A 27,965-nucleotide genomic window follows, 5' to 3' on the forward strand; every position below is an offset into this window, starting at 1 on the left:
GGTGCAGTTGCGGCAAGCACTTTGTGTAACGAGTGCAACCTTATATCGTATTCATTCGTCACCCAGAAGCCAATGCAGCTTGGCGAGCACTGGATGGACATGGTTGGACCTTGCAGCACCCTTCATGACACGGGCCAAAGCATTTTGTACACACTGCTGCTTGGTAAAAGTAAATTGCCAGACGTCCCACAGAGTACTTACTTGCAATAATCGAGCCATGTCGATGTTATGATACATGCCACCGTGTTGGCTATGGCACGACTCAATCATGGTCGAATCTATCATCGGGCACTGATATGAAAATTTTATGACCTGACTATATTTTGCACGTGGTGATCAAACAACATTTTCTAATTGAGTGTGGTGCTCATGCTCTTTAGATGAGTGGAACATTGAATCCTGGAGTCTGTAATCACCACAACTAATCCTTCCACATTTTTTTCACCTGAGCCTGAGTGCCAACCGTTAGAACTTCCGATTTTGTACAAAACACTCACATGCAATCTTCGAGGTTACCGATGCTCTCCATATCTAAGTTGGACTTCACTGTAATATACAGTTGTGTATCATCAGCAAATTGATGGCACTTGGTGTCATACGATAAGATGACATCAGTGATCGGAGAGACACGTTGAATATAAAAAGAACCCGAGGATGGTCGCCTGTGGTACACCAACTAGACACGGCATAGGCAATGAAGTTCGTCACCCAGCTTTATGAACTGTGATCGACGATGTAGGTATGACCCAATCCACCCCAGTGCCATACTTGAAACACTGAACTTTGACCTCAGTCACCTGATGCGTATATAATGGTTGATGGTGTCGAAGACTGAGAGATCAAGACCAACCAATGCTGCAGTGCACTGGTCATCCATGATCTTGTATAGGTCATCAGTGATGTTTAATAGAGCCATATCATTGCTCCAGAACTTCCAGTATGCCGACTGCAATGTGTTGAATTTGCACATTGCAGCGACGTGCAGAAGTAACTGCTTCAGACAAAGGTACTCTATAACTCTATAAATCGTACTCAGATTTGATTCGGGCGATAGTGTCACTATGACTCAAACCAACTTTTTTCAGAAGCGGTGCTACCAGTGCCATTTTGAACCAGTCTGGGGAAAAGGCTGCGCTGAACTAAATATTTGCCATGTGTACAATCAGCGAAGTAAACACGCCCGAGCATGATTTGATAATTGACATGTGGATATAGTTGAGTAGCGACGTCTTATTTGGCAGGGGTATGATGAACATTTACATCTCTGCCACCAAAGTTTGTGCCAGGGTCTCGAGTTTTGCATTGGTTTCAGGTTGATTAAACTCAGATGGCAGACTGCATTGCATTCATGTTTGTAACAGGCATCTTGATCATCACTATTTTATTGGTGAAAAATGTTGCAAGGAATGTGCAAAATGGGTTAACTAGTTGATGGGTGGTTGGAATTCAGCAGACCCGTCACGACATGTCACAGAATATGGGGGTCATGAGCCAACCAATTTATGCGCAGAGGATATAACAATCTGCGAGACTCAATGAGTTGGTTGGCAGATATGCAGGTGACTCTGTAAGAGAGTCGGACAGTCTCGAAATCAGTTTTCTTCCAAAGATGCTTGAGCCTCCTCCACCTCTGCTTAGCAGTGATCGCCCCTGGTGACAGGCAGTTACTGCGTACTGTCCCCATTTTATTTGTGCCTGTTCGGATGGGCACGAGTTCATTAAGAACAGCAGTGATGTCATTTTCCAAATGAGCTGTAAATTAATCAACCGTCAATACAAGATGTAGACACACCGGTGACGTCCAGATGTTCAAACGGTGAGCATGTGTACTCTTTGGTTATTTTGGTAAAGTCACGTAGGTAAAAAAAAAAAATATAAAAAAGCATGTGGTAAAGTCGCTTCCAGTCTCTGTATCATATCGTTGTGATGGGTGCATGAATAATCGGTAATACCATTTTGCACATCATGTAATTGCTTAATTACGTCTGGTGAGTCGTCATATACCAAGGTGTTGGTAATGGCCAATATGTCGAGTCCACAGTCGTTGACCAGATCCGAGATCAGCGCTGTCTTGTGAACTATGGAGCGTGCGTTGACCAATCCTAAGTTGAGGAGCCCTGGTCTAGGGTTGGGCTCAATACCTGACTTCGGCAGTAGTATATCAAGGGAGAGCTGCACATCATCAATGTGTGCAAAGCCCCTAAGTCAAAATGGCCTAAGCCAGCACTCCCAAGTCACCAATCTGAGCCCTATATATTGGTGATTTTAACAGCCATACTATGTGAGGTTATGCAGTAGATCAGGCTGACGGCGAAAGATCTCACCGACGGGATATCTGCCGAACATCTACACCTGGATTTCGATTCCAAGCAGCTAACAACTTTCCATTCTAAAGATGAAAGTGGGTGCACGCTTGACGTATCCCGCAAAATACTCTCAAGTTTTCCCAAAAGTAAACATAGGACCATCATTACTCACATCGGCGTCCAAATCTCCATTATTTTGTCAAAACGATTATCAAGGCTGAACCTGGTCAAAGCTGACTGGGAGCACTATAAGGAGGCTGTATAAAGAGTAATGAGTCGAATTCCGGCGATCCTGGAATGTTATCACCGTTTTTTTGGCGTCCTTACTGCAGCTGCCAAGAAAAGCATCGCCCAAGGCTTCCTGAAGAATACACTCCCTGCTGGACAAAAGGGACCCGGGATCTGCTCCAACAGTACAACCAGTCGGGCAGCCCATAGGTTGTAAAGGCCCTGCTAGAGTCTTTAGACTCAGTTAGGCATGAGCAGTTGATTGAGTGCATTGAAGGCCTGGAATTCACACCCTCTAGCCACCATGACTATGCCCTACTACGACATCTGGGTGCTGCTAACCAAGCAAAATACTAGATCACACAAGTCCTGCCCAACTCTATAGCCTCCAAAATAGTGAAGAACACGAAAGAACCACTTAACAAAAACATAAAGCAAGAGTACCTCGCCAATTAAACCAGGCATTGGCCTCAATTTCTTCACAAGACCCGACCACCATCAGCACAGTGGAAGTGATGGTCTGGATAAAATGAAGAAAGGCAAGGCTGCTGGCAGAGATGGTATCCCCCAGAATCCCCCCATAAGTTAGGCCCTAGCGGACTCCAATGGCTGTCAACCCTGTACACCAATAGTATGAAAACCAGACGCATCCCAAAAGCATGGCGGGAGGTGATGGTCATTGCAATACCCAAACCCGGCAAGCCGACTGACGACCAGTTAAGCTACAGACCAATATCACTCCTATGCACGGCCTATAAACTCTGTGATCCCTGAAGAACAAGCAGGATTCTGGCCCAGACACAACTGCTGTGACTAAGTTTTGGGCCTTGCGACGCACATTGAGACTGGATTCCAAAAGAAATCCAAGACCGGTGCAGCCTTTGTGGACTTGTCATTGGACAACGACACTGTCTGGATTAAGGGTTTGATGGTTAAGCCCACAAGGACCATTCCTTGCCTCCAAATAATGCAATTGATATGGACTATGTTGAGCAATAGGCAACTGCGTGTCTATATGAGCGACAAAGCCAGCTCACCCAGGTTACTCAACAATGGATTAACACAAGGTTCATTACTCATGCCAACGCTCTTTAATGTCGACACCAGTGACACGTCACAAACCGGGTTACCCAAATTTGTATATGCGGATGGCAACGCAAGCAACCATTTTCAACGATATCGAATGCACTTTGAACAAAGACCTAAACACCATGGCGGAATATTTCCGGAAATGGAGCTCAAGCCAAATCCTCACGAAAAAAGTCATCGCATTTCACCTTGATTGTAACATCACCAAACACATTATGAAAATGATCTTCTGCAGCAACACTGTGCAACACAACCCCACTCCGCCTTATCTCGGAGTGAAGCTAGACCTATGCTAATTTTGCATGACCACCCGAAAAAAGTAGCCGCAAAGACCAAACAAAGGTCAACCTCGTCCAGCAACTGACAAGCACACACTGGGGAACCTCTGCATCAATCCTATGGATATCAAGGATGGCCCTTCTGTACTCTGTAGTCGAATACTGTGCGTAAAGTTTTGACAAAATTTGTCACACTCGACTTGTTGATGTCAAACTAAACATTGCAATGCGGTGTAATATTGTAACCCTCAAGTCGGCGCCAACACCCTGGTTGCCTGTGCTGTCACACATCTCACCCCCACCCATCCGTCACAATGCTGCAACCCTATGGGAAGTCTTGCGAATCGAGGGAAGCAGTCTCCTTTCCATTAATCAGGACCTCAATAACATCCCTCGTCATTGCTTGAAGTCACGTAAGCCCTTTTGGACCCATGCGCTTAAGCTCAAACTGTGCGAATTCAACCCCAATGGAGCCTGGAGAGCTGAAGGAAGTTCAAAAGAACTCACGAACAAGCACCTTGTGAAATACCCAACGCAGAAGATCCCTGGGTTTAATCTTCCACGAAGTTCATGTTACACCCTAAATCGCATCCACAAAAACCATGGCAGATGCGTATCCCTGATGCACGAATTAATCATTAAAAACGCTCCAGTCTCTAGTGTGAAACTGTGGTCATCGAGAACATACCTTGCAACATAATGATGCAATGCCCGATCCACAAATACGAAGGAGACATCACAGCGACACACTCTGCTGCTCCTGACGCGAGTATCTGGCTTTACCACCTGAATCTGAAATTGTAGTTATTGCTCTGCATCACATCAGCCATACAAAATAATAAGAAGCAGCAGTATGGCGATGAATGTGCTCTTTCGTGATTGTGTGGATGCAGGGCAGAAGAAGAACTGACCAGATCTGCAGCACAAACATGTGCGAGGCATGACAACAACTGATAAACACGGCCGGATAGGAGTCAGCATTTCCACAGCAGATCGTAGTAGTGGGTGCCGAACTCGAGTAGTTTGAACATGAAAGTGGACTGATCAGCACTCCCTTCTGGACGTTCCATGCTAGGCCGAGTCTGCTGGTGAGTCGCACCGCAGCATCAGTGGCGTTTGGATGGGATAGAATTGATCCAAGCCAAGAGTAGTACCGGGTATGGCTCCCCATTTTCCAGGGAAGAGAGGAGGCATCCTTGACCAGACCGCTCGTCTCACTCAGTCGGGGTCCCGTGAGAGCAGGGCCCGACCACAAACATCTGGGCAGTAGCATTAGCAGAAGTTGCAGCATCACCATCCCAAGGTGTTGTTGCTGCTTTTGTTGCTGCTATGATTGTTGTTGTTGCTGTTGTTGTTGCTCTTGTTGTTGTTGCTGCTCTTGTTGTTGCTGTTGTTACTATTATTGTTGTTGCTGCTGTTGTTGCGGCTGCTGTTGTTGTTTAAAGGCTATTTGCCATGTCGCACGAGAGCCAAAATTTGATACGCTGCCCTCATAACACATCTAAGTCTGGCTTGGGGCCACGCATTATCTACAGGCATCTCTGCACATTCATTGCATGTGACGTCAGTCAGTGCACAGTGAGGACACGGTGTCATCACATCATCTCCACGCGTCTTCCACTCATTCATTGAATGATATATCAGGCAGTACGTTATGTGGACATGGCATCACCACGTCTCTACACGCATCACAACTCGTTAATTGCTGTTTAGGTTAGCAATACGACTCGGTTTTCCAGTGCTAAAGAGATATCAGAGGCAATGGAATGACTCAAGACAATTTGGCTATTTTAGGACGTTGGATCTTTTGCCCAAATTATATATGTACACATCAAGGCGCGTGCATATATAACAAACATTATAAATGTTTTACATAGTTTATGCTTTACTGAATGTCTAGGAAGAGCAAAGTTAATTAACTGATTGACACTCAGTAGAAGCCTTTTCGCAGTCTATCTAATATTTGTAAGCTCATCAGCGTGGTGCTTGCCACGTCACCACATCATGAGCTTGCTATAACAGCACTTGTCCCAACAGTTTATCTAGGCTACATCAGATATCGTTGTCTTTGTCTTTGAGTGTAGTTTTCATCTGGAACCGACCGTGCTGTGGAACGCAATGATTAACCCTCTGCTCAAAATGAGCCTCAAAGGGGTAATCTGGTACCAAGGTCAGTGACATCAACACATATACAGTGAGGGAAAAAAGTATTTGATACCCTGCTGATTTTGTACGTTTGCCCACTGACAAATAAATGATCAGTCTATAATTTTAATGGTAGGTTTATTTGAACAGTGAGAGACAGAATAACAACAAAAAAATCCAGAAAAACGCATGTCAAAAATGTTATAAATTGATTTGCATATTAATGAGGGAAATAAGTATTTGACCCCCTCTCAATCATAAAGATTTCTGGCTCCCAGGTGTGTTATATACAGGTAACAAGCTGAGATTAGGAGCACACTCTTAAAGGGAGTGCTCCTAATATCAGCTTGTTACCTGTATAAAAGACACCTGTCCACAGAAGCAATCAATCAATCAGATTCCAAACTCTCCACCATGGCCAAGACCAAAGAGCTCTCCAAGAATGTCAGGGACATGATTGTAGACCTACACAAGGCTGGAATGGGCTACAAGACCATTGCCAAGCAGCTTGGTGAGAAGGTAACAACAGTTGGTGCGATTATTCGCAAATGGAAGAAACACAAAATAACTGTCAATCTCCCTCGGCCTGGGGCTACATGCAAGATCTCACCTCGTGGAGTTGCAATGATCATGAGAACGGTGAGGAATCAGCCCAGAACTACACGGGAGGATCTTGTCAATGATCTCAAGGCAGCTGGGACCATGGTCACCAAGAAACAATTGGTAACACACTACGCCATGAAGGACTGTGTTGTGGTCAGATGAGACCAAAATGGAGCTCTTTGTTATCAACTCAACTCGCCGTGTTTGGAGGAGGAGGAATGCTGCCTCTGACCCCAAGAACGCCATCCCCACCGTAACACATGTAGGTGGAAACAGTATGCTTTTGGGGTGTTTTTCTGCTAAGGGGACATGATAACTTCACCGCATCAAAGGGACGATGGACGGGGCCATGTACCGTCAAATCTTGGGTGAGAACCTCCTTCCCTCAGCCAGGGCATTGAAAATGGGTCGTGGATGGGTATTCCAGCATGACAATGACCCAAAACACACGGCAAAGGCAACAAAGGAGTGGGTCAAGAAGAAGCACATTAAGGTCCAGGAGTGGCCAAGCCAGTCTCCAGACCTTAATCCCATAGAAAATCTGTGGAGGGAGCTGAAGGTTCGAGTTGCCAAACATCAGCCTCGAAACCTTAATGACTTGGAGAAGATCTGCAAACAGGAGTGGGACAAAATCCCTCCTGAGATGTGTGCAAACCTGGTGGCCAACTACAAGAAACGTCTGACCGCTGTGATTGCCAACACGGGTTTTGCCACCAAGTACTAAGTCATGTTTTGCAGAGGGGTCAAATACTTATTTCCCTCATTAAATGCAAATCAATTTATAACATTTTTGACATGCGTTTTTCTGGATTTTTGTTGTTGTTATTCTGTCTCTCACTGTTCAAATAAACATGCCATAAAAATTATAGTCTGATAATTTCTTTGTCAGTGGGCAAACGTACAAAATCAGCAGGGGGTCAAATTCTTTTTTCCCTTACGGTACATACATACACTCATACATACATAACAAAAGTTGCCATTTGCCACTTAATGCCAGTGACATTGCCACAGCGCTTTTGCGCTTCGTAGGGGGGGCACGTCTTTATTATCCACACGTACCCTAACTACTATACATCAATTCTTCATACAGTTGATCTTGAGGACCTCTTCCACTTGGTATATTATACACCTTCTGTGTAGCGTGCCTAACCCGACTACGCTCCAGGTCCTCTGGCTATAATATTCTATGTGAAACTACCTAACCTGACCCAGCCAAGGTACAGGTCCAACACTGACCTGACAGAGCTTCGGCCCTTAAAAGGACGGCGAAGCTAGGGGTTCAGAGTCCTACTCTAGCAGGTCTTCTTGCTTCAACTGGTTATCTTCAACTGCTTCCGTCTCCAACTGCTTCGGTTTTTAAACTGTTTGGACCTCTCCAGAGGTTCGCCCTATATCCGTTTCTCAGCCGAGGTTATTGACCTCAGTGAGGGACGTGGGAAGACCCCAGAGTCCCCCACTGAGGTCCGCATGTCTGCCGTTGCAGGTCAGTGCAGCCGCAGCCCCCCAGCCTTTGAGAGTGTTTGCGAGGGATCGTATAATCCCTCATAGCCGCCCAACTGCGTCAGGGCTGCCTGTCATTGCCTGCAAGTGCAGCCCATCCATGGTGCTACACCAGGCTAGGAGCACTTTCAGACTATTACAATAAGTGTCAGTGGCTCGTTGGTAGGTGACGGGACAGGTCCAGGTGTTATGGGTTTACTGAGATTATTGGCACCACATTTGCTGCCCATTGTGCCAACTTGCTGCATTTTAGCTACCCAGCATTGCGCTCATTGTTGTGACCATCAATCTAATACCCTCTGTTGTTAGAAGGCGACTGATTTAAACTACCCATTAGCATAATTAAATATCCTCCTCCATATAGGCCGATATTGACACTGCTGGTATCAGTAATCAGCCCCAAATTCTCTCACACCACATCAGTCCACCACTTCTCTACCCTGTGCCGTGCCCATGTAACTTATTCTATCCCACAAAATAGAAGCTTCTTGGTCAAGTGCATATGTTAAAGAAGACCACATTTCACAAGTATGTAGAAAAGACGTAATAATTGTGGCGAAGAAGACTGAAAACTTCGCATGAAGTGACAGGTCAGATATCTTCCGCGCGTCGTTAAAGTAGCTGATTATATGATAAGGCTATTCGACTGATTCAAAGTGATACCTCTGGGGCCAAACCGAAGCTTTTCATAAGCACACTGCCCAAATAAGGTAACTCCTCCAATCTCTCTAAAATTGCCTGAATACTCATATGAAGTTCAGCGAGTGGAGTATTACATAAATAAAATACCTAGGCAGGTGCTTTGTTTTAGTCAGGCTGATGGTAAGGCCACACCTCTGAGTGGCATACTCCACGCTCAGCACCAGTCTCCAACTCCTCAGAGTGAGCACCAACCACGAGATCATCAGCATACATAACATGGTTGACAAATAGGCAACCACCCAATTCAAAACCGGGCATTAAACCACCTCCCATTGTATCTATACCAGATGGAGATGTATCTGTACAGCAATTGAACGATTCCCAAACTGTGTCATCAAACTTCTTTGGTTCTTTCGGTAAAGTCACGTAGAATGAGAATAAAATAATAAATTGATAAAATAAAATAACACAATAATATTCTCACGACGTTTCGGCCACAACACAAGCGGCCTTCATCAGGTGAAGGGACGAGACTGTCTGGTAGGACAGCGCTGGAGCGCTGGAGCGCTGTCCTACCAGACAGTCTCGCCCCCTTCACCTGATGAAGGCTGCTTGTGTTGTGGCCGAAACGTCGTGAGAATATTATTGTGTTATTTTATTTTATCAATTTATTATTTTATTCTCATTCTACGTGACTTTACCGAAAGAACCAAAGAAGATGAATCATTGCAGTCACGAAAGCTTTAAATCGAAATTTGTGTCATCAAAGATGCAAAATAGTGTAGGGGCCAGAATAAATCCCTGTTGCATCTCAAGGTGAACAGGGAATCGCTCTGACTACGAGCCATGCAGCTTTACCTGGGCCTTCTCACTACGATAAAGGTAGTTAATAACTGAGTAGAGGGTCAAGGGCATACTTCCAATCATGTGAAACCCATTTTGTAATATCGGCACTTGTAATGATGTCATATAGGGCAGTCTGCACACAATAGCCAATCTCCCTCAGAAGTTCACTTGAGATGTCATCTCTGCCTGGTATTTTATATGGTTTTAGGCTCTGGATCTATATTTGTACTTATTAAACAGATGGCATGACGGCGCCACTCACATGAGATGGTTATTTCTTACAATATTCAGACAGCAACCCAAACAGGGTCAACCTCACCTTGCCCCATTATGTTATTTCAGCTGAGTTAACCCTCCCCGAGCACTTTATAGGAATTCTAAAATAATCTAATAATACATTCACTTGGATTGGAGATCACTCTTTTTCCCTTTTTGGGTTCTGCAGCTTAGGTTTTGATGGGAGTAAAGAGTGATTTCTCATTCATTATAATATTGATCATAAGAGCCTACGTGTTGAAGTGGTTTGTGAGTTGGCACATCAGCTCCAGAGATGGTAATTTGGTGTCAAGGAAATGGGCCTCATTCGCTGTTCTATCACTACATAATCCACCAGTTGTTCTTTCTTCGACCCGGCGTACATCCAGTACATGTGAATGAACCGATGCTAAAACAGCGTGATAGTGATTACAAGGCCATGGGCTGCAGAAAGTATCACATTCTCTTACTGTTGTTTTTCAGCTGATCTGGCACATGCCTTCCAATCACTTCTGCCCAAGTAATCGCATTAAAGTCACCAAATTAGATGCTTTTATCCCAAGGGGGTACTTTAGCCAGCACCTGGGACAGGTCATATAATGCATCAGACTCATAAGTCTTGCCCAGCTGATGACACAGATGTCATCATCTATGTTTATCTATCTTTGGTAGAAGTGTAAGCTGCCACCACCATTCCTGGAACTCGCAGCTTGCACTTTCCTAAGATTCACTGCTTCCAACATAGAGTTACCACTTTTCAATGCCCCTTCATTCTTTTGTTCAGTTTCCTACCCTGAGTGGAGGAGGACACTGTCCACCTCTTGAGGTGGAGGCAGAACCAGCCCACCAGACCTCCTGTATTCCAAATGGGACCAGGAGCTTCTGGTCCAGCTCCCAAACGTGCTAATCTATAGACAAAATGTACCTTAAAATGTTAAATTGTTATTGTGTGAGTGTATGGGTCTCCGTGTATGTACAGGTAGACTTGGGCTTGGCACAACCCCGTAGAATGCCGAATCGAAAAAGCACTCTTTGATCTGGATAAAATGCTTCCAAAAAATTTAAATAAAAATATCTAAACATTGCTTACAAGTGTAGTGTCAACGATTCAGACAGAGTTTCTAGGAGGCACTTTCTTTATTAACAACTTTCGTGGTCTCGTCCGCACACGCTCCACAGGAGCTCGCCTGTACATAATACTAGCCATCTAACACTCACGGTGCTGACTGAGATAGCCAACTACTATCCTTCGTAGTGCAATATCTAGCGGAGACGGCAGCGACGATGGTGACGAGACGACAGCAACTACGAGATGAGTCCATTCCCATAACTGGCAGCCTCGAGCCACCCATTCTCAGCTTCTTTTATGCTCCCAGCGTGGCCCTGGCTCCGCCCTGACTGCGCCTCTCTTCTCAAACCCGCTAGCAGGTTCCAGGGGCCTCCAGACGGGGTCCTCCGTGACCCTTACCCTAGTTCCTCCCCTCTGCTCACACCCCGTGCATGCCCTCACCGGCATGTGTACAATCTGTCCACCACAGTTGCCCCTCCTGTCCACCAGCCGGCGGTATTAACACTACACAAGTAAGAACATGCAGTAGTGCTGGCCGATGAAACATAGCCGCCCCCATCATTCGCTTAGCCAATGAGTGATGTACACTGAGCCAAACAGACCCCCACCGCCCCCCACGATTCAATTATTACAATTCGTAGTCACGATTACATAAAAAAATCGATTTGTTTAGCCAGGTGATAAAGAGTCTCAGGATCCACCTAAAATAAGCCTCACCACATGAATTTACACAGACGGCATCACTAAGATTACGAAGGTCCTGGGGGTCTTTGAGAAATTCCTGGACTGGCAGCGCAGCAGCTTCTCCAACCTCGTCTCCCACCGCTCCCTTGTACAAGTAGAGTACGTAATACTTACTGACGTTAAATTATATTATTATTTTACTTCTGAAATAATTATACCATCTGTATTATAAGCAGTATTACTTCTACCCCAAAGAAGCCCTCATATATTGCTCATACATAAGAAATAATGCTGTCCAGAACACATCCCCATGTAGTATACAATGTTTAATGACACCTTTTAGTGCTGCATCAATTAGTGCTAACTTCTCCAGAAATGAATATTGAATGCTGAGGTCTGGCTGTATATCTGTGTGAGTCTATGGGCCTCCCTATGAGTCTATGGGATTCTTGCACGAGTCTGTGACAATTTACAGGCTTTCACCTTGAGTCATACAACTGAAACTGTTTGGGCCCCGAGGGTCGACTGTTGATGGGCAATAAGATGGTTGAAATGTTAATATAAGGCTCTTTGAGATATTGCGGTGTTGTAAGCAAGTGCCACCATGTACATGCACTTCTCTATTTCTTGTTCATTGGGCAGGTGAGAAAAACGCTGAGTACAACAATGAGCTCTACAACTGCAGATTCCCGGCCATGATTAACGACTGGCGTCAGGAATTCCACACAGCCACCAATGGCAACACAGACCCGCTTCTGCCCTTTGGATTTGTGCAGGTAAGTGGATTGACCATTGCCGGTAAATTATAATGATCAGCATGATTTGAGTGTTTGACTTTATCACCATGGCTGAAAAGGGTTATTTTTACGTGCTTGTTTTTTTTTGTCATCAACTTTTGGGAAACCCTTTCATAAATGTGGCCGGGTTTCTCTTGGGTGAGCCCCTAATGGCAATACAAAATGACACGAGTGTTTATCATATTGGTCCATCTTTATAAACATTATTTCTCTATCTCGCCCCAAGGCCTTTATCCCATCTCGTTCAACATCGTTGACCCCATGTTTGTCTCCATATAGCTTTTCCTGTCACTTCTCCCTCGCTTTCTCTCTTACCATATCTCTCAACATTTCTCTCCTCATTTATCTTTCCCCATATCTCTTTACCCGATTGTTCTCTGGGTGTCTGTTTCCCATTGTCTTTAGATCTCCACCAGTGACCCAGATGACACCACGGACTCGTATCCACACATTCGCTGGCACCAGTCTGCAGACTACGGTTTCTCCCCGAACTCGCAAATGCCAAAAACCTTCATGGCCGTGACCATCGACTTGTGTGACCGCAACTCTGAGTATGGGTGGTGAGTGACTGATTCAAGAATTATGGTCCATTACCTTTACTACCTGGCTTCGCCCGGGACTTGGATTCTTGTCTTTGATTAATTTCATATTCCCTCATATTTCACTGAAAACCCTGAATAGAATTGATGCTTGCAAGAAAGAAAAAAGCCGAAACAAATATATGTAACTAATTCAATCAAAAAATATTTATTCATAGTGTGATTATTTCAACACTTGGCCGTACACAACATTGTTGGTTTCTATTTCTTCATCAGTGACAATGTATAATTTTGTTGGATCCTTTGCTCTTGACCTTCCAACATACAGCTGTCCATGTGAGAAGCATTCGTCTGTCAAATCCAAGCCCGTAACTTTAAGTGACTGTCCCTGAAATGTATTAATGGTGATTGCAAATGAAAGCCGAAGAGGAAATTGTAATCGTTTGAATGAAAATGACAAATCAGTTGGATTCAATTTAATCCTTGGAATGAAGACGTGCTCGCCTTCAAATGGACCAGTTAGAATCGATGCCTCGATGACATGACCATTTAATGCCTTCACTGTTTGTCCTGATCCATGACACAGTTTTGGTGGGTAAAATTTTTTCACAGCATGATGGGACATCCAACTTTCAGCACTAATTTGTGTGGCGGAATTCCGTTCGGATTCAAAGTATTCAAAAATTCTACCAGATAGCTTGTCGCTTCGTCTTCATTCATACATTTGTCAATGGAGAAGAATGTTCGTGGAAGTGCTTGAATCATTTCATGAATGGATTTGTTGATTTTCTCAACTTTAACGTTTAGTGGTGTCAGAATTGCACGTTCCTTAATCCATTTGCGATTCAGAAGATTTGCTCCAATGTTTGGATACACGCAATTGATGAGACTCTTCAGGGAAAGATACATTTTGCAGAATTCTTTGGAGAGCTTGATTTGTCCAGTTTCACTTGTTGCTTCCTTGCCATTGCCAATGTTGAGCAAATACTCAGAAAAATTATTGGAGTCAAAGCTGTCAGATGTTTGAACTCTCATGTTGGTCGTGAGCTTCATTGTTGTTACGTCTCTCCAAAGCTGTGATGATTTCAGGCAGGCTTTGATTTCATCAACCATCGTGCCTCTTTGGCGAAAATCGCCAGCAAGGACAACAATCAAACCGCCCATGAGATTTTTGTTGCCACGAATGTCTTGCAGTGTTCTGTTGACTGTCTAAAATCCGTGCTTATGCATCATCGAGATTTCATCCCAGAATAACGCTTTAGCTTGCAGCAGTACTTTGGCCATTTCACTTCCTCTCTTGATGTTGCAAACGGGCGCTTCATTATGGACCAAGTCAATCAGGATTTTAAGCGTTGAATGCGCTGTTCGTCCTCCAGTCATCAACGTTGCAGCGATGCCCGAAGATGCAACAGCAAGTGCAATCTTACTTTCTCCTCTGATGCGGGCCAGCAACAAATTGATAAAAAAAGTCTTTCAGGTTCCTCCAAGCACGTCGATGAAAATTACTCCGCCTTCGTTGCTGTAATGTCGTCGTAGAACCTCTATAAATTATTTGTTGCTCTGCATTCAACAGTGGCTCGTTCAGTGCAACGTAATCCAGAATTTTGTCAGACTCATATCACAATTCTCGAAGCATTTATAGGGTCATGTTCACTGCTTGCTGTCGTGAAGGACTTTCCATGTCGATCTCCGACAAAGACTTTCCAATCATCTTCAAAACTTTATCTTCAATGATCATAAGTGCCTCATTATAGATGTCATCAGTGAATTCCAAAGTCATGAGGATTATCTCGTCGTAGTTTATTCAAAATGTTTTCAGACATGCTGTCTTTGGTGGCTCTCCCAAAGTGCTTTAGGATTTGATGGTTCACAAAACAGAATGATTGCGAAGAGAGTTCTGATTTTTTTACAGTGAATCCGATTCCTTCGCTTCCTTCAATGTCTCGTCCCATTGAATGTCGTTTCTCTAGTAGTCGCAATGCCAGGCAAGCTGCATGATACGTGTCGCGCTCAACTCCATCGACTGTTCGGAGATTCTTGAAGCAAGTTGGGCCTTTGACTTTTGTACAAGAACATTCTCAAGTAGTAGCAATAGAAGTTCCTCATGTGGACTGTGTAAACATGGCCAAGAGCGTTTCCAGATAGAATTCCGACATGTCCTGCAACAATTGCACTTTGTTTGCATCGACTGAAGACTTTCTTTGACTTGTCCCATGTGTAATACTTCAGAACTTCGCAATAGAGCAGTGTTTTTGTAAAATCGTCTGTTTTGCGTAGCTCGAAGAATCCTGTCAATGTTGTGTTTTGTGGATTTGCCAGAAGATTTTGCAAATTTTCTAGGTCAAAATAGATGCGCTGACCATATTCGAGGTGAACATGAAGATGCACGACTGTCGGGTATCGCTCGTAGATCGGAAATCCGAAAATGCGCCACGCCGCTTCATTACTGGAGATGTACCGGCCCTGCTTGGTCCTCCGAGATTTAATCAATTTCCGCATTGTTACGTGTCATAGTAAAAACTCCTTAATCGGATCCCTTGTGGACATACGTGAGGATGTATTTGATCGATTTCACTGAGTTGCAGCACTCAACGTTGATGTGGGTATCGAACATCTTCAGAAGCAAAGGACTCTATGAAACAATCCAGCGATTATCAATTTCCACATCCTCCAACTTCATTCTGATACTCTTTGGTTCTATTGGGTAAAGTCACGTAGGTAAAAAAATAAAATAACAAAAAATCACGACGTTTCAGCCAGAACACAAGCAGCCTTCATCAGGTGAAGGGACGAGACTGTCTGGAGGACATCGCTGCGATGAGCTGTGACTTCTTGTCCCGTTGTCTGTTAAAAGCTTTAACAGATAGGTGAAAGCCCTCCCCATAGAGGTTATCAATTCTAGATTTAACTATTTGACTTTACCCAATAGAACCAAAGAGTATGGATCCTAGCAGTCACGAAAGCTTTAAATCTAGAATTCATTCTGATGGTTGTCGTTTGTCCACCGTCTTCAGGTTTACGGCGACGATACGACGGGGGAGCCATCTGTTAATGTTTGCGTTTCCTTGTGAATTGACGCGGAAATATCTTGCTGCACATCTTATCGATCATGCATAGAGATTGTCAACTCAAAGCGCCGCAAGGACCATGTACCATGTTTTTAAAGAGGATGTCGTGAAGCTTCTTATCAGTGTCGGGATTGGGAATTTCTGCAGAGATGATGTCGTCTATTTGATTTGTTTTGAGTCCATTCAACAACCAAATCAAAATGTGTGCATGTGGAAGACCTCTCTTTTGCCACTCGAAGGGATAAAGATAATATTTAACAGAGCCAAAAAGTTCGCCTTTGATGAAAATATTCATGAATTTGATGAGCTTCTGCTGGAAAATTATTGCACCAAATCATGTTGGTCCCATTTTGATTGGCCATTAATCAAATGATCTTCCTTCTCTTTGCAATTCGGATTTAACGTGTACGTGATGAATAATGACGGCTTGCCTCCATGACGAATGTTGGTGATTGCGTCTTGTGCATATTCATGCATGTTTGGTAGCCCTCCGGTATATGTTTATGGTAAAATCACTAACTTATTATTGGGTCTTTCGGTAAAGTCACGTAGATAGGTTCAAAGAAAATCACAAAACAAAAAACTTACCGTGCTTTTCTGCATTGCCATCGTTCACAATCGCATCTTTCAAGTGAATGTAATCATCGACACGAAGCTTTTTTTGGTTCAATCGGATGAAGAGCAATCTTTCAGTCTCAATCTTGGCATACATGTCAACCAAATATTGATGCAGTAATTGTCGGTAATTTAGCAATTGGTTCTCATTCGATCGCACCATCAAACGATAGGCGTAGTACGACATTGCCGACACTATTTTGTTGGCTTAACTTGATGGATGTTGATGGCATATCCGTCCTCGCCACGTGGAAACATCAGCAGATATTGCAAAGCATCATATGAAATGTGTCTCGGAAACACTCTTAACGTCATTGTTTACGCAGAGTCAAAACAATATCTCGCTTTTCAAAATCATTTCCAGCAATGATGATGGCGACTTCATTGACTTCCGGTGCATTGAAGACACGTGCATGGCCTTGTGCTGGTTTCTTGTTTGCCTTAATAACGGTCTTTAGGTCTTCACTTGGATTGTCATCAAGTGCCATTGTGAAATGCTGAACGTAGTGATTGTTTTCGTGCAGCATCTTTTGCAAGGAAGCGATCAAACTTTTGTTTGTGCCAGGAATCACAGCACAACGACGTTGCACTTCAGTTTCTTCGTCGCCAAGAAAGTACATTTGTAGGAACTTTGACTCTTCGTTGGGCAGCGATAGGAGAGAGAGCCAGCCTTGTGGTACACTTCACCTTGAATTTTAAAAGTTGGCATGAATCCAGTTGACTGAGGCATAGGCACAGATGTTCCAAACGAAGTCATTTGAAAACTGCAATTGTATTTGCGGATCGGGCTTAGAAATTCTTTCGACATTGGATGATCACCGTTCATAAGGCTCTGCAATGGCTCTGGCAATTCCGGAAGCTCTGGCAAACCAAATCTTTCGACCGGAACAGCACAATCCTGGTGTCTCGCCTTCACACTTCAGCGCATTGCAAAAAATTGCACTTCAAAGTCATGCTACTAGTGATGAATCGGAGGAAAGTTTGAATAATCCAATTCAGGATCATAATTGAATGTTTCATACTTCAAACATAGCCAGTTTCTTGCCCGTCGAGGCGCCTTGTCGAATTCTCTCCTGCCGCAGTCGACCTTTGCGAGTTTCAACAGCGTCAGCCAAAATTCGGTTCTGGTGAGCAATTAAATCACTTTGAAATTCGTTCATGTCGCTGCTCCCCGCTTTCAATAGCTCTCGAGTTTGAAGCTCGCAGGCGTTCTGACGTTCGGCACTCGTTCGCCTCTTCAGCAGTCTCGTCGCTTCGCGTTGCAGCAGTTCGCGATCGTTGTTCAGCAAGTCGTGCCCCTGTTTCCTCAGCAGTTTCGTTGCTTCGTCGAACAGCTTGTTGAGTTTTGTGCACTTCACGTGCTTGTTGTCTTTTCTCCTCCGATTGTTTGGCTCTTGACAGCTTTTGACGGTTTTGTGTTGATTTGAGTTTGATGAAATGAAAAAAAAACAATTGATCTCTTCTTTTTGGGCATTGCTGTCAAAAATATTCGTCGAGTATAAGCAAAGAAATGTACGGTATGGAATCTGTAGGAAATGTCACAACAACGTTATCAAGCAAACATTCAATTTTTACTCCGTGTTGATTCGGCTCAGCAATATTTATTTAACCGAGCGTTTCCTTATTCAAAAATCTCAAAAGGTTTCCTTGAATTTACACAAACTTACATTGTAAATATTTCACTAATGAAATACGCGATGAGGAAACACAACGTTAGAACACTTTTACAATTATAAGAATATCTGACTGAACAAAATTCTTAAGAATGAACGTGGCGAGATTTTTTTTCTAAATCGGATGTTTTTCACTCGAGGACATTCAACCTTAAAACACTTATACATAAGGTCGATTTCATACGTAAGGTCTCGAATGCTGAGCTCTGCCGTCATGAAATTTGCACAGCTTATTCTGTCTGGAATTGATGAACAATGCATCACATGGTAACACTGTGGGGGTATTGTGAGTAATGTATCACGTGGTAAAACCGTGGGGGTATTGTGAGTAATGCATCACGTGGTAACACCGTGGGGGTATTGTGAGTAATGCAACACGTGATAACACTGTGGTGGTATTGTGAGTAATGCATCACATGGTAACACTGTGGGGGTATTATGAGTTGTGTCACGTGGTAACACTGTGGGGGTATTATGAGTAAATGTATCACGTGGTAACACTGTGGGGGTATTGTGAGTTATGTTACACGTGGTAACACTGTGGGGGTGTTATTAGTAATGCATCACGTGGTAACACTGTGGGGGTATTATGAGTAATGTATCACGTGGTAACACTGTGGGGGTATTATGAGTAATATATGACGTGGTGACACTGTGGGGGTATTATGAGTAATGTATGACGTGGTGACACTGTGGGGGTATTATGAGTAATGTATCACGTGGTAACACTGTGGGGGTATTATGAGTTATGTGTCACGTGATAACACTGTGGGGGTGTTATTAGTAATGCATCACGTGGTAACACTGTGGGGGTATTATGAGTAATGTATCACGTGGTAACACTGTTGGGGTATTACGAGTAATGTATGACGTGGTAACACTGTGGGGGTATTGTGAGTAATGCATCACGTGGTAACACTGTGGGAGTATTATGAGTAATGCATCACGTGGTAACACTGTGGAGGCTTTAACACACTTATACGTAAGGTTGATTTTGGCAACTCGGGAAGGGAATGAGGTAGCGAGCTGAAAATAGTCGCGTTGAATTAGAAATTCCAGACAGAATAAGCTGTGCAAATTTCATGACGCCAGACCTCAGCGTTCGAGAGTTTTTGCTACTTCACACAAATAAACATATATTTTCTGCTTTGTAATTAAGATGACTCCCCTCCCTTCTTTCTCCTCCTCTCCTCTATCTAGCCAACTAACGGGCAAGCCTGCACAAAAAGCAGACTTCATCGTGCACTTCAAGTGCATCCTTCATAGAGGAGACTCCATCGAGGCCACCTGGCCTCTAGGAAATGTACATTGCTTTCCAAATAGTATAACAATCTTAGGAGCGAGCAGTGCACTGTAGATTACAAGAAGAATTGGCTGCTCACAGAAAATATCCTAAAATCTAGCATTTTGCCGCAGATATTTTGATCACTGACCCCGTGTAAAATTTGAGTTTTCGCAAACTGCGGGCTTGCCTTGACTTAAAGAAATTTTCTGATTGTTGGATAGCAAATTGATGGAGTTCTGCTGTGCGGCATAGTGTAGTAAATAGTGTAGCAAATAGTGTAGCATGTAATAGTGTAGTGTATAGTATGAAATAGTGTAGTATATAACGTAGTGTCGAATAGTGTAGTATATATTGTAGCGTAGTATATATTAATGGAGTATATGATGTATCTCTCTGTGTAGGATTCACCCACGCTACAAGCAGGAGGTTGCCTCCCGTCTGCTGCTAGGTGCACTGGCTGTAGCCTACAATCACAGTTCCTCCTTATTCCAGGGCCCCTTCCCAGAGGTGGCCACTGTGAACCTGAAATCCCAGATGCTCGTCATCAAATATGGACAGAAGCTGATCCACCGCAAATGGGGACGGGGCGACTTTCAGGTCAGAGGTCATATTACATGATGTTCGTGTTATCGGTTTTAGTATACCTTTGTTGTTGTGTACAGTGGTACCTCGGAGATCGAACGTCCCAGAACACGAACAATTCGGTGATCGAACAAAATTTTCGACCCTTTTTTGCCCCGGACATCGAACAAAAATTCGGAGGTCGAACAACTGGAAAAACATGTTTAGGACGAGACGCGTAGCCAGAGCGACCGGGACAAAGGCAAATGACCCAGTTTACGCGTGGCTCTCGTCCTTTATCACTGTAAAGTTCCTGCTCCCCAATACGACTCCTCTCATACAGCCCATGGACCAACAGGTAATTTTCAACTTTTAAAAACTCTACACGAAAGCCCTTTTTCAAAGGTGGCAAAATGGGCTGAGTTACACAATTTTGTAGCAAAATATCATCGAGATAAGGCAATAGCCAGTAGAGCAGGCGATTTTTATAATGATAATGCATTGAGTAATTTTAGAAACATCTTAAAACGGAGGCAGAAACAATCCTCTCTTGATCAGTTTTTAGTAAAAAGGCCCTCAAGTGAATCACAGTTAGTGCTCGAAAAAAGGTAAAGAGAAGAAGGAACCACACAGAAGGGCAGTTACCCAACGTGTTTATGGAGGGGGACTCCCCTTCCAAGCAACACTGACACCTCCTCCTCCCCTCCTCCTCACCACCTTCCACTCAAGCCATCCACTCTCCTTACTACAGGTAAAGTGAAGTTCAATGTTAATTTATTCTAATAATAATAATATTAATTGTGTTTCTTGTTTTTGTATGCTTTTATGTACTGTACTGTATTTTAAAATTGTAACCTTTGTGTAAAAACGGCCCATAATAGGATCATCCTTGGATGGGGAACCAATTAATGCTATTTTTATTCATTCTTATGGGGAAAATTGATTCGGTGTTTGAACAATTCGGTGTTCAAACACGGTCTTGGAACGAATTAAGTTCGATCTCCGAGGTACCACTGTATTACTATTTTATCGCATTGTTTTAAGTGCTTTGCTATACTTCCAGTACGATCAAAGATCGTTTATTCTTCAACTGCAGTTCACTGCACATTACCCTGCTACATTGTATAATCATAATCTCTCTCCTCCCCCCTATTCTTCCTCCTTCACTCTCCTTTCCTCCATCCTCTCTGAACGTCTACCCTCTTTTTCCCCTCCCCTCCTCTACTCTCCTCTCGATCGCAGATCTGCTGTTCCCAAGTGCTCAGTCAGTGTCTCGACCTAGACTGGCAACGAGCTCCAATCCTCGACGTACAAGCCGACAGTGTATTCCTCGACATCTCCACCTGCATTGGCACCAACAGGGCCGTGACGTCAGTCCGCTATGCTTGGTCTAACTGGCCGTGCGAATTCCACGCTTGTGCTCTCTATGGAGAGGGGCCTAACGCACTACCAGCACCCCCCTTCATAAAGGCCGTGCCGTCGGAGGGTGGTTTATAATGGCAGTGTCGGGGGAATTTAAAGCGGTATTGTCGGGGAGATTTATAACAGCGGTGTGGGTAGGGGTTCCTAACGGTTGTTTTCATGGGGCCCTTCAGGGCCATGTTGGCGGGTTCATAATGACCATGTCGGTGGGTTTATTAAGGCCTTGGCAGCAAAGCTGTCCTTCCTTCTGTGGTGAAGTCTGCTGGACCCCGGCTAGTGTCGCCACCTTCCCCACAGATCAAGACCGTAATACATATTGCTAGGTCGACACTGCACAGTATACCACAATTAAATTCCACACATTACCAGTACCATATATATAGATCTGTATCAACCAATTCCTGTCGCCAACACTGTTGTATATTCGCCTTTTCCAAAAAAAATGAGATGTGATGTCTATTTTGAATGTCATAGTTCCTTGTAGACATGTGCATTGATCGCGTTGTGAGTTGAAAAAACAAATGTGACAAACAACCAATTAGGACTCGTGAGACATTGGAAATCAAAACAGGCTTGATAGCTTGGGATGATAATAAGTGGCACGAACATGTCAAACTCTTTCCTTGATCGAACACAGACATTACCAGAAAGACCATAATATGGGCACTCTGCTGCTTTAAAAGTTACCATGATCGGAAACCCGCCACACTCAACATCTTGAGCTGTTTTAATTAGTAACAAGTCTTTGCATTTGGAGAGTGAAAACACTCTGTGATGACCGCATATGAATATTCCAAAACATCATGGTATTACATTGTGACCTTGATGATATGATGTACTACTACATGACAATGCAGCCGAGGGCCAAAAGGTGAAATGTTACCATTTTGCATGATCTTATTAAAAATCACGATTATAAAAAAAATACGTGGCATAAGGTCTGGGTTACAAATGTGAAAGTTGATAATGGAATTATGGCAGTTCATGATGAAGTGTTGATCAGGAGCATTCAGGACAATATGTAGATGTTTTATGCTAATTTTCCACGACCAAATAATGTATATGTATTCAAGGGTGTATAACCGGAGCCACGCCCGACCACCTTTGTCTCTCCAGTGGCGATCTTTACATGCAGCATCATGTATTCATTTTAAGGCTGAGTCGACCTTGGGGGAGGGGGGGGGGAACCAGAACCAGTTCAGAAAACCGCCACTGCCAACCAGGCTCAATAGGAGAGAGGAGAAACAGGACACAAATCAGAGAGGGAGGCTGTTTTCACACCTCAATGCATGTGCTACACAACAACAGACACACACCATGGAAGAAGCAAAACTAAGAGCGAACTTTTATCATCCAATAGACATCGCAAAAGAAATTTAAGGTAGGTCGGTATTCACACAGATCTCGAGATGACCTCCGAAGGGCAGGAGAGAGCGGAAACATCAGAGATGAATTCAGGATGATCCTATGGATGCTCCAGGGTGTGACTAGGAGCAGCTTCATACCCCGACATGGCCTCGGGAATAAATTAAATAAGGTAGATATTTCTATATAACAGGACAAACATCGCATTGATCAGTCTTGCAGCGGTAAAGGCTCCGAGTATCAAAGAGTTTGCGTCTTGCTAAGGCAGACTAAAAAGTGTTCCTGAAAGCTGTTCAATGTTTCTTTTTATTCCTCTTCACAAGTTGAGTCTCTTGCAGTCAAACTCTGTATAGTTGTTTTGCGATGAAAATCATTGATAAGCATCCATAGTGGCATCATCCAGCTCTCCCTTATACAAAGATATTCAGAGTAGCATACTATCGAGGTGCAAATGAATGTGCTTTATATAAAGCAGTACTAAGGTAAGAGGTGCCAGGGAATTGTTGGCAACGCGTGCATTGCGGTATAAAGCCACTTACTCAGGTGGATATTTGAGTTACGCACCAATATTAAGGGTGCACAAGCTGGAAGAACTCTGTTCGTAGACAAGTCAGCCTGACTGACATTGCATGAGGTGTGAAGAGGCTTGGAGAGTGTCCACATTGTCAGGTGCAGTTTCCACCTGAACCTGTGGCTGTCTGCACGCCGTTGATCTCCGAGCATGGACAGCAAACTCGGACTAGTGGTGACTAACTCGCAATGTGTCAGGGCGAGTGTCGCCACGTGCGACCAACCTGCTGATGAGCAACAAGCGTGCCGGCAGGCGAAGCCGCAGTGTGCTTAAGCTGCCTGACGTGCAGACAATCCTATGAACAAGCAGCAGGCAGCGTGGTCGTATCGCCCTCCAGCAGTGGAGCAAGCCTACTATTCAGCAGTAGTTTCTGGTAGAGAAGTTAGAAGATGAACACCGACTTATAAACTCACTCATCATATAACCACACTGCTTACAGATTGTGATGCCAACCTCGCACAAGCATCAATTGACTCACACCCATTCCACATATCATAATTAGTTAATTGTATGTACAACTGCCACCTTGACACACACGCACACACCCACTCCACATCATGCATTCGATCATTGAGGCTTTTCTAACCATTTGGTATGCATTTATGAGCACGTATATCTGCATGAATACTGTTATTTTGAGGTGTCAGCATGGTTTACTTCTTTGATAGCGTAATTTTGTGATTTGATCATTGATACTTTTCTAACCATTTAGTATGAATTGATGAGGACTATATTTGCATGTGTACAATAGTGCCACTCTTTTTTTCGATGTCAATCTAAGTTCATATTAATGAACTGAGTGCTTCCTTCCAAACTCGTGCCTCATATTTCTCAATTTTGAGAACTGTATCCTGCGGTAAGATCTGAATTCTGAGACATGACAATTGCCTATAATTGATCAAAAGGAATCAGTAAATGTTATCACGATTGATATATACCCCTAGACAATGTAAAAGCCGATAAAAACTTATATTCTTGGTTCTTTCGGTAAAGTCACGTTGAAGGGAAACAATAAAATAATACATATATAAAACAATAAAATTCTCACGACGTTTCGACTGCAACACAAGCAGTCATCATTTCACACCGTTGGTTTTCACACCTGTGTGATGGACTACTCGCTATATCACGAGTCTAATGCATGAAGGACTACTCGCTAAAACGCAAATCTAGTACGTGACGGACTACTCACGATAACGAAAATATAGCGCGTAATGGACTACTTGCTATGAAGCAAATGTAGTGCGTGACGGACTACTCACTGTAACGCGAGTCTAGTGCGTGACGGACTACTCGCTATAGCGTGAGTCTAGTGCTTAATGGACTACTTGAGAGATGGCGGCGCACACAGTTGCACAAGAATCCGGTGGAGTTGGCGAGAAGCCAAGGCTCTCCGTGGATTATCATCCCGGCGGGGAGGAGGCGAAGGCGGCCTAGAGAGAGAAGGCAGAAGCGAGGCTGCAGGGCCGGTGCGCTAGCCAGGCTACGGAGGCAGCCACTCAAACCACCGCTACCCAGCCTATTTCTCACGAATGCAAGATCCCTCGCGAACAAAATGGATGAACTGAGGCTACAGACTACAGCGAACAAGGTAGTGAAGGACAGCTGCATTCTGCTCTTCACAGCAAACCTGGCTTCATTCATCCATCCCGGACTCTGCTATTGAGCCAGCAGGCTACACAGCACAGCGCCATGACAGAACAGCAGACTCCAATAAGAGCAGAGGAGGGGGGGCTCTGTGTGTACGTGAATAACAGCTGGTGTACTAACACAGTGACTGCAGACAGCCACTGCTCACCAGATCTGGAGTATGTGACTGCTAAATGCAGGCCCATTTACCTCCCAAGAGAGTTTACTGTGGTCATGATAACCGCTGTTTACATCCCACCGAATGCTAATGCTAACTCGGCAATTGGACTTTTACATGGCAGCATTAGCATTCAGCAGAGCAAGTATCCTGACGCCGTGCAGATTATAGCAGGGGATTTCAACCGTGCAGACTTAAAGGCCAGCACTCCCTAAATCCCACCAGCATGTTAAGTGTGCTACTAGGGGAACTAAGACTCTGGACAAGGTCTACACCAACATCAAACTAGGCTACAGGGCTAGACCACTACCACACCTGGGCCAGTCTGACCATTTGCCTCTGCTTTTGATCCCTGCATACGCCCCCATCAAGAAAACGGCTCCTACCATCACAAAAAACTGTCGCCACCTGGCCTGAGGGTGCCACCCAGCAGCTGCAGGACTGCTTTGATAGGACCAACTGGGGGGGTCTTCGAACATCAGGACCTGGAGGTGTTCACAGAGAGTGTATTGTGCTACATTAAAAACTGCATAGACACTTCGATTTAAAGCTTTCGTGACTGCAATGATTCATCTTCTTTGGTTCTTTCGGTAAAGTCACGTGGAATGAGAATAAAATAATAAATTGATAAAATAAAATAACACAATAATATTCTCACGACGTTTCGGCCACAACACAAGCGGCCTTCATCAGGTGAAGGGACAAGACTGTCTGGTAGGACAGCGCTGGAGTGAAAAAGCCACGTTCTCACACAGCTTAAAGGTTGTGATCTGAACGTGGCTTTTTCACTCCAGCGCTGTCCTACCAGACAGTCTCGTCCCTTCACCTGATGAAGGCCGCTTGTGTTGTGGCCGAAACGTCGTGAGAATATTATTGTGTTATTTTATTTTATCAATTTATTATTTTATTCTCATTCTACATGACTTTACCGAAAGAACCAAAGAAGATGCATAGACACTGTCACTGTGGACAAACGCATTCGGGTCTACCCCAACCAGAAGCCCTGGATGACCGGGGAGGTCCAGCAGCGGGTGAAGGAGAGGAACATCGCCTTCAAATCCCGAGACAAAGCTCTCTACAGCACAGCTCGAGCTAACCTGAAGAGAGGCATCCGTGAGGCCAAAGCAGACTACAGGAGGAGGATTGAGGAACGCCTGGACAGTAACGACAGCAGGCGGGTGTGGCAGGGAGTTCAGCACCTCACCAACTACAGGGCCAACCTCGGAGCTGCTGATGGTGACACCGCTCTGGCAGAGGAGTTGCACCTCTTCTTTGCCCGCTTCGAGGTGACACCACCAGGGACAGCATCACCAAACCCCACGGTCCACAGCAGCTTGAACCTCGCAACAGAGGAGCACGAGGTGAGGCACACGCTGCGGGCCGTCAACACGAGGAAGGCTGCGGGACCTGATGGTGTCCCGGGACGTGTGCCGAGGGACTGTGCTGACGAGCTGGCTGGAGTATTCACAAGGATTTTCAACCTGTCTCTGGAACAGTCCACGGTACCACCCTGCCTAAAGCCATCCACCATAGTCCCCTGCCGAAAAAAACCCCACAATTCCAGCCTCAACGACGACTATCGGCCAGTAGCACTGACGCCAGTGGTGATGAAGTGCTTTGAAAAACTAGTCCGGAGTCACATCATTGCAGCATTGCCCCGAAGCCTTGACCCCCACCAGTTTGCCTACAGAGCGAACCGATCCACGGAGGACGTCGTGGCCACAGCACTACATGCTGCACTGTCACACCTGGAGCAGCAGGGGAGCTGTGTGCGCATGCTCTTCGTGGATTACAGTTCTGCGTTCAACACCATCCTCCCACACAAACTGGTGGTAAAACTGGGCGACCTGGGGCTTCCACATTCCACCTGCATGTGGACGCATAGCTTCCTCTCGGGCCGCAGACAGAGGGTCAGAATGGGCCATCATACATCCACAGCCCCGAGCCTCAGTACTGGCTCCCCCCAGGGCTGTGTACTGAGCCCCCTGCTCTACTCCCTCTACACACATGACTGTGCCCCCGTCCACCATAGTAACACCATTGTGAAGTTTGCTGATGACACCACAGTGGTGGGGCTCATCTCTGGGGGGGGATGAGTTTGCCTACAGGGACGAGGTGGAGCGGCTGACAGCATGGTGCAGGGGCAACAACCTGTTCCTTAACACCGCAAAGACCAAGGAGCTCATAATAGACTACAGGAGAAAGAAAACGGACACTCCACCACTAATCATCAACGGGGACTGTGTGGAGAGGGTGGCAGACTTCCGCTTCCTGGGAGTCCACATTGGGGAGGGCCTAACCTGGAGCGCCAACACCTCTGAGCTACTGAAAAAGGCCCAGCAGAGACTTTACTTCCTGAGAATACTCAGGAAGAATAACATCACACAGAAACTGCTGGTGTCCTTCTACCAAGCTTCCATCGAGAGCATTCTTACATACTGCATCTGTATATGGTACACCAGCTGCACAGTGGCTCAGAGAAAAGCGCTGCAGAGGGTCATCAACACGGCCCAAAAAAAATCGCCGGGTGCCCTCTCCCCACATTGGAAGAACTACACAATTCCCGTTGCATCTAAAAAGCGAAGAACATTATAAAGGACTCTTCTCACCCTGGACA

General features: G+C 44.7%; 1 protein-coding gene and 1 long non-coding RNA gene across 4 annotated transcripts in view; one reads left to right on the plus strand and one right to left on the minus strand.

Annotated features, from left to right (window-relative positions):
- LOC116957020 (sialate O-acetylesterase-like) overlaps positions 1-21,680 on the plus strand; it is a 40,609-nt gene extending 18,929 nt beyond the window's left edge. For all 3 annotated transcript variants that reach the window (XM_076054962.1, XM_032978932.2, XM_032978930.2), the window contains 5 exons: positions 5,986-6,071; positions 12,288-12,421; positions 12,848-13,002; positions 20,024-20,219; positions 21,426-21,680. In XM_076054962.1, coding sequence (XP_075911077.1) covers positions 5,986-6,071; positions 12,288-12,421; positions 12,848-13,002; positions 20,024-20,219; positions 21,426-21,680 — 826 coding nt within the window. The remainder of the gene's footprint in view (positions 1-5,985; positions 6,072-12,287; positions 12,422-12,847; positions 13,003-20,023; positions 20,220-21,425) is intronic.
- LOC142906675 (uncharacterized) lies at positions 18,246-24,760 on the minus strand. Its single transcript, XR_012930438.1, has 2 exons — positions 23,765-24,760; positions 18,246-22,771 (listed from the first exon to the last, which is right to left on the minus strand). It is a non-coding gene; the product is annotated as an uncharacterized LOC142906675 (long non-coding RNA).
- Positions 24,761-27,965: the final 3,205 nt, after the last annotated feature.

This window comes from Petromyzon marinus, chromosome 69 (assembly GCF_048934315.1).
Source record: "Petromyzon marinus isolate PM22_M1 ecotype Great Lakes invasive population chromosome 69, UKy_Petmar_22M1.pri1.0, whole genome shotgun sequence".
Classification (NCBI taxonomy): Eukaryota; Metazoa; Chordata; class Hyperoartia; order Petromyzontiformes; family Petromyzontidae; genus Petromyzon; species Petromyzon marinus.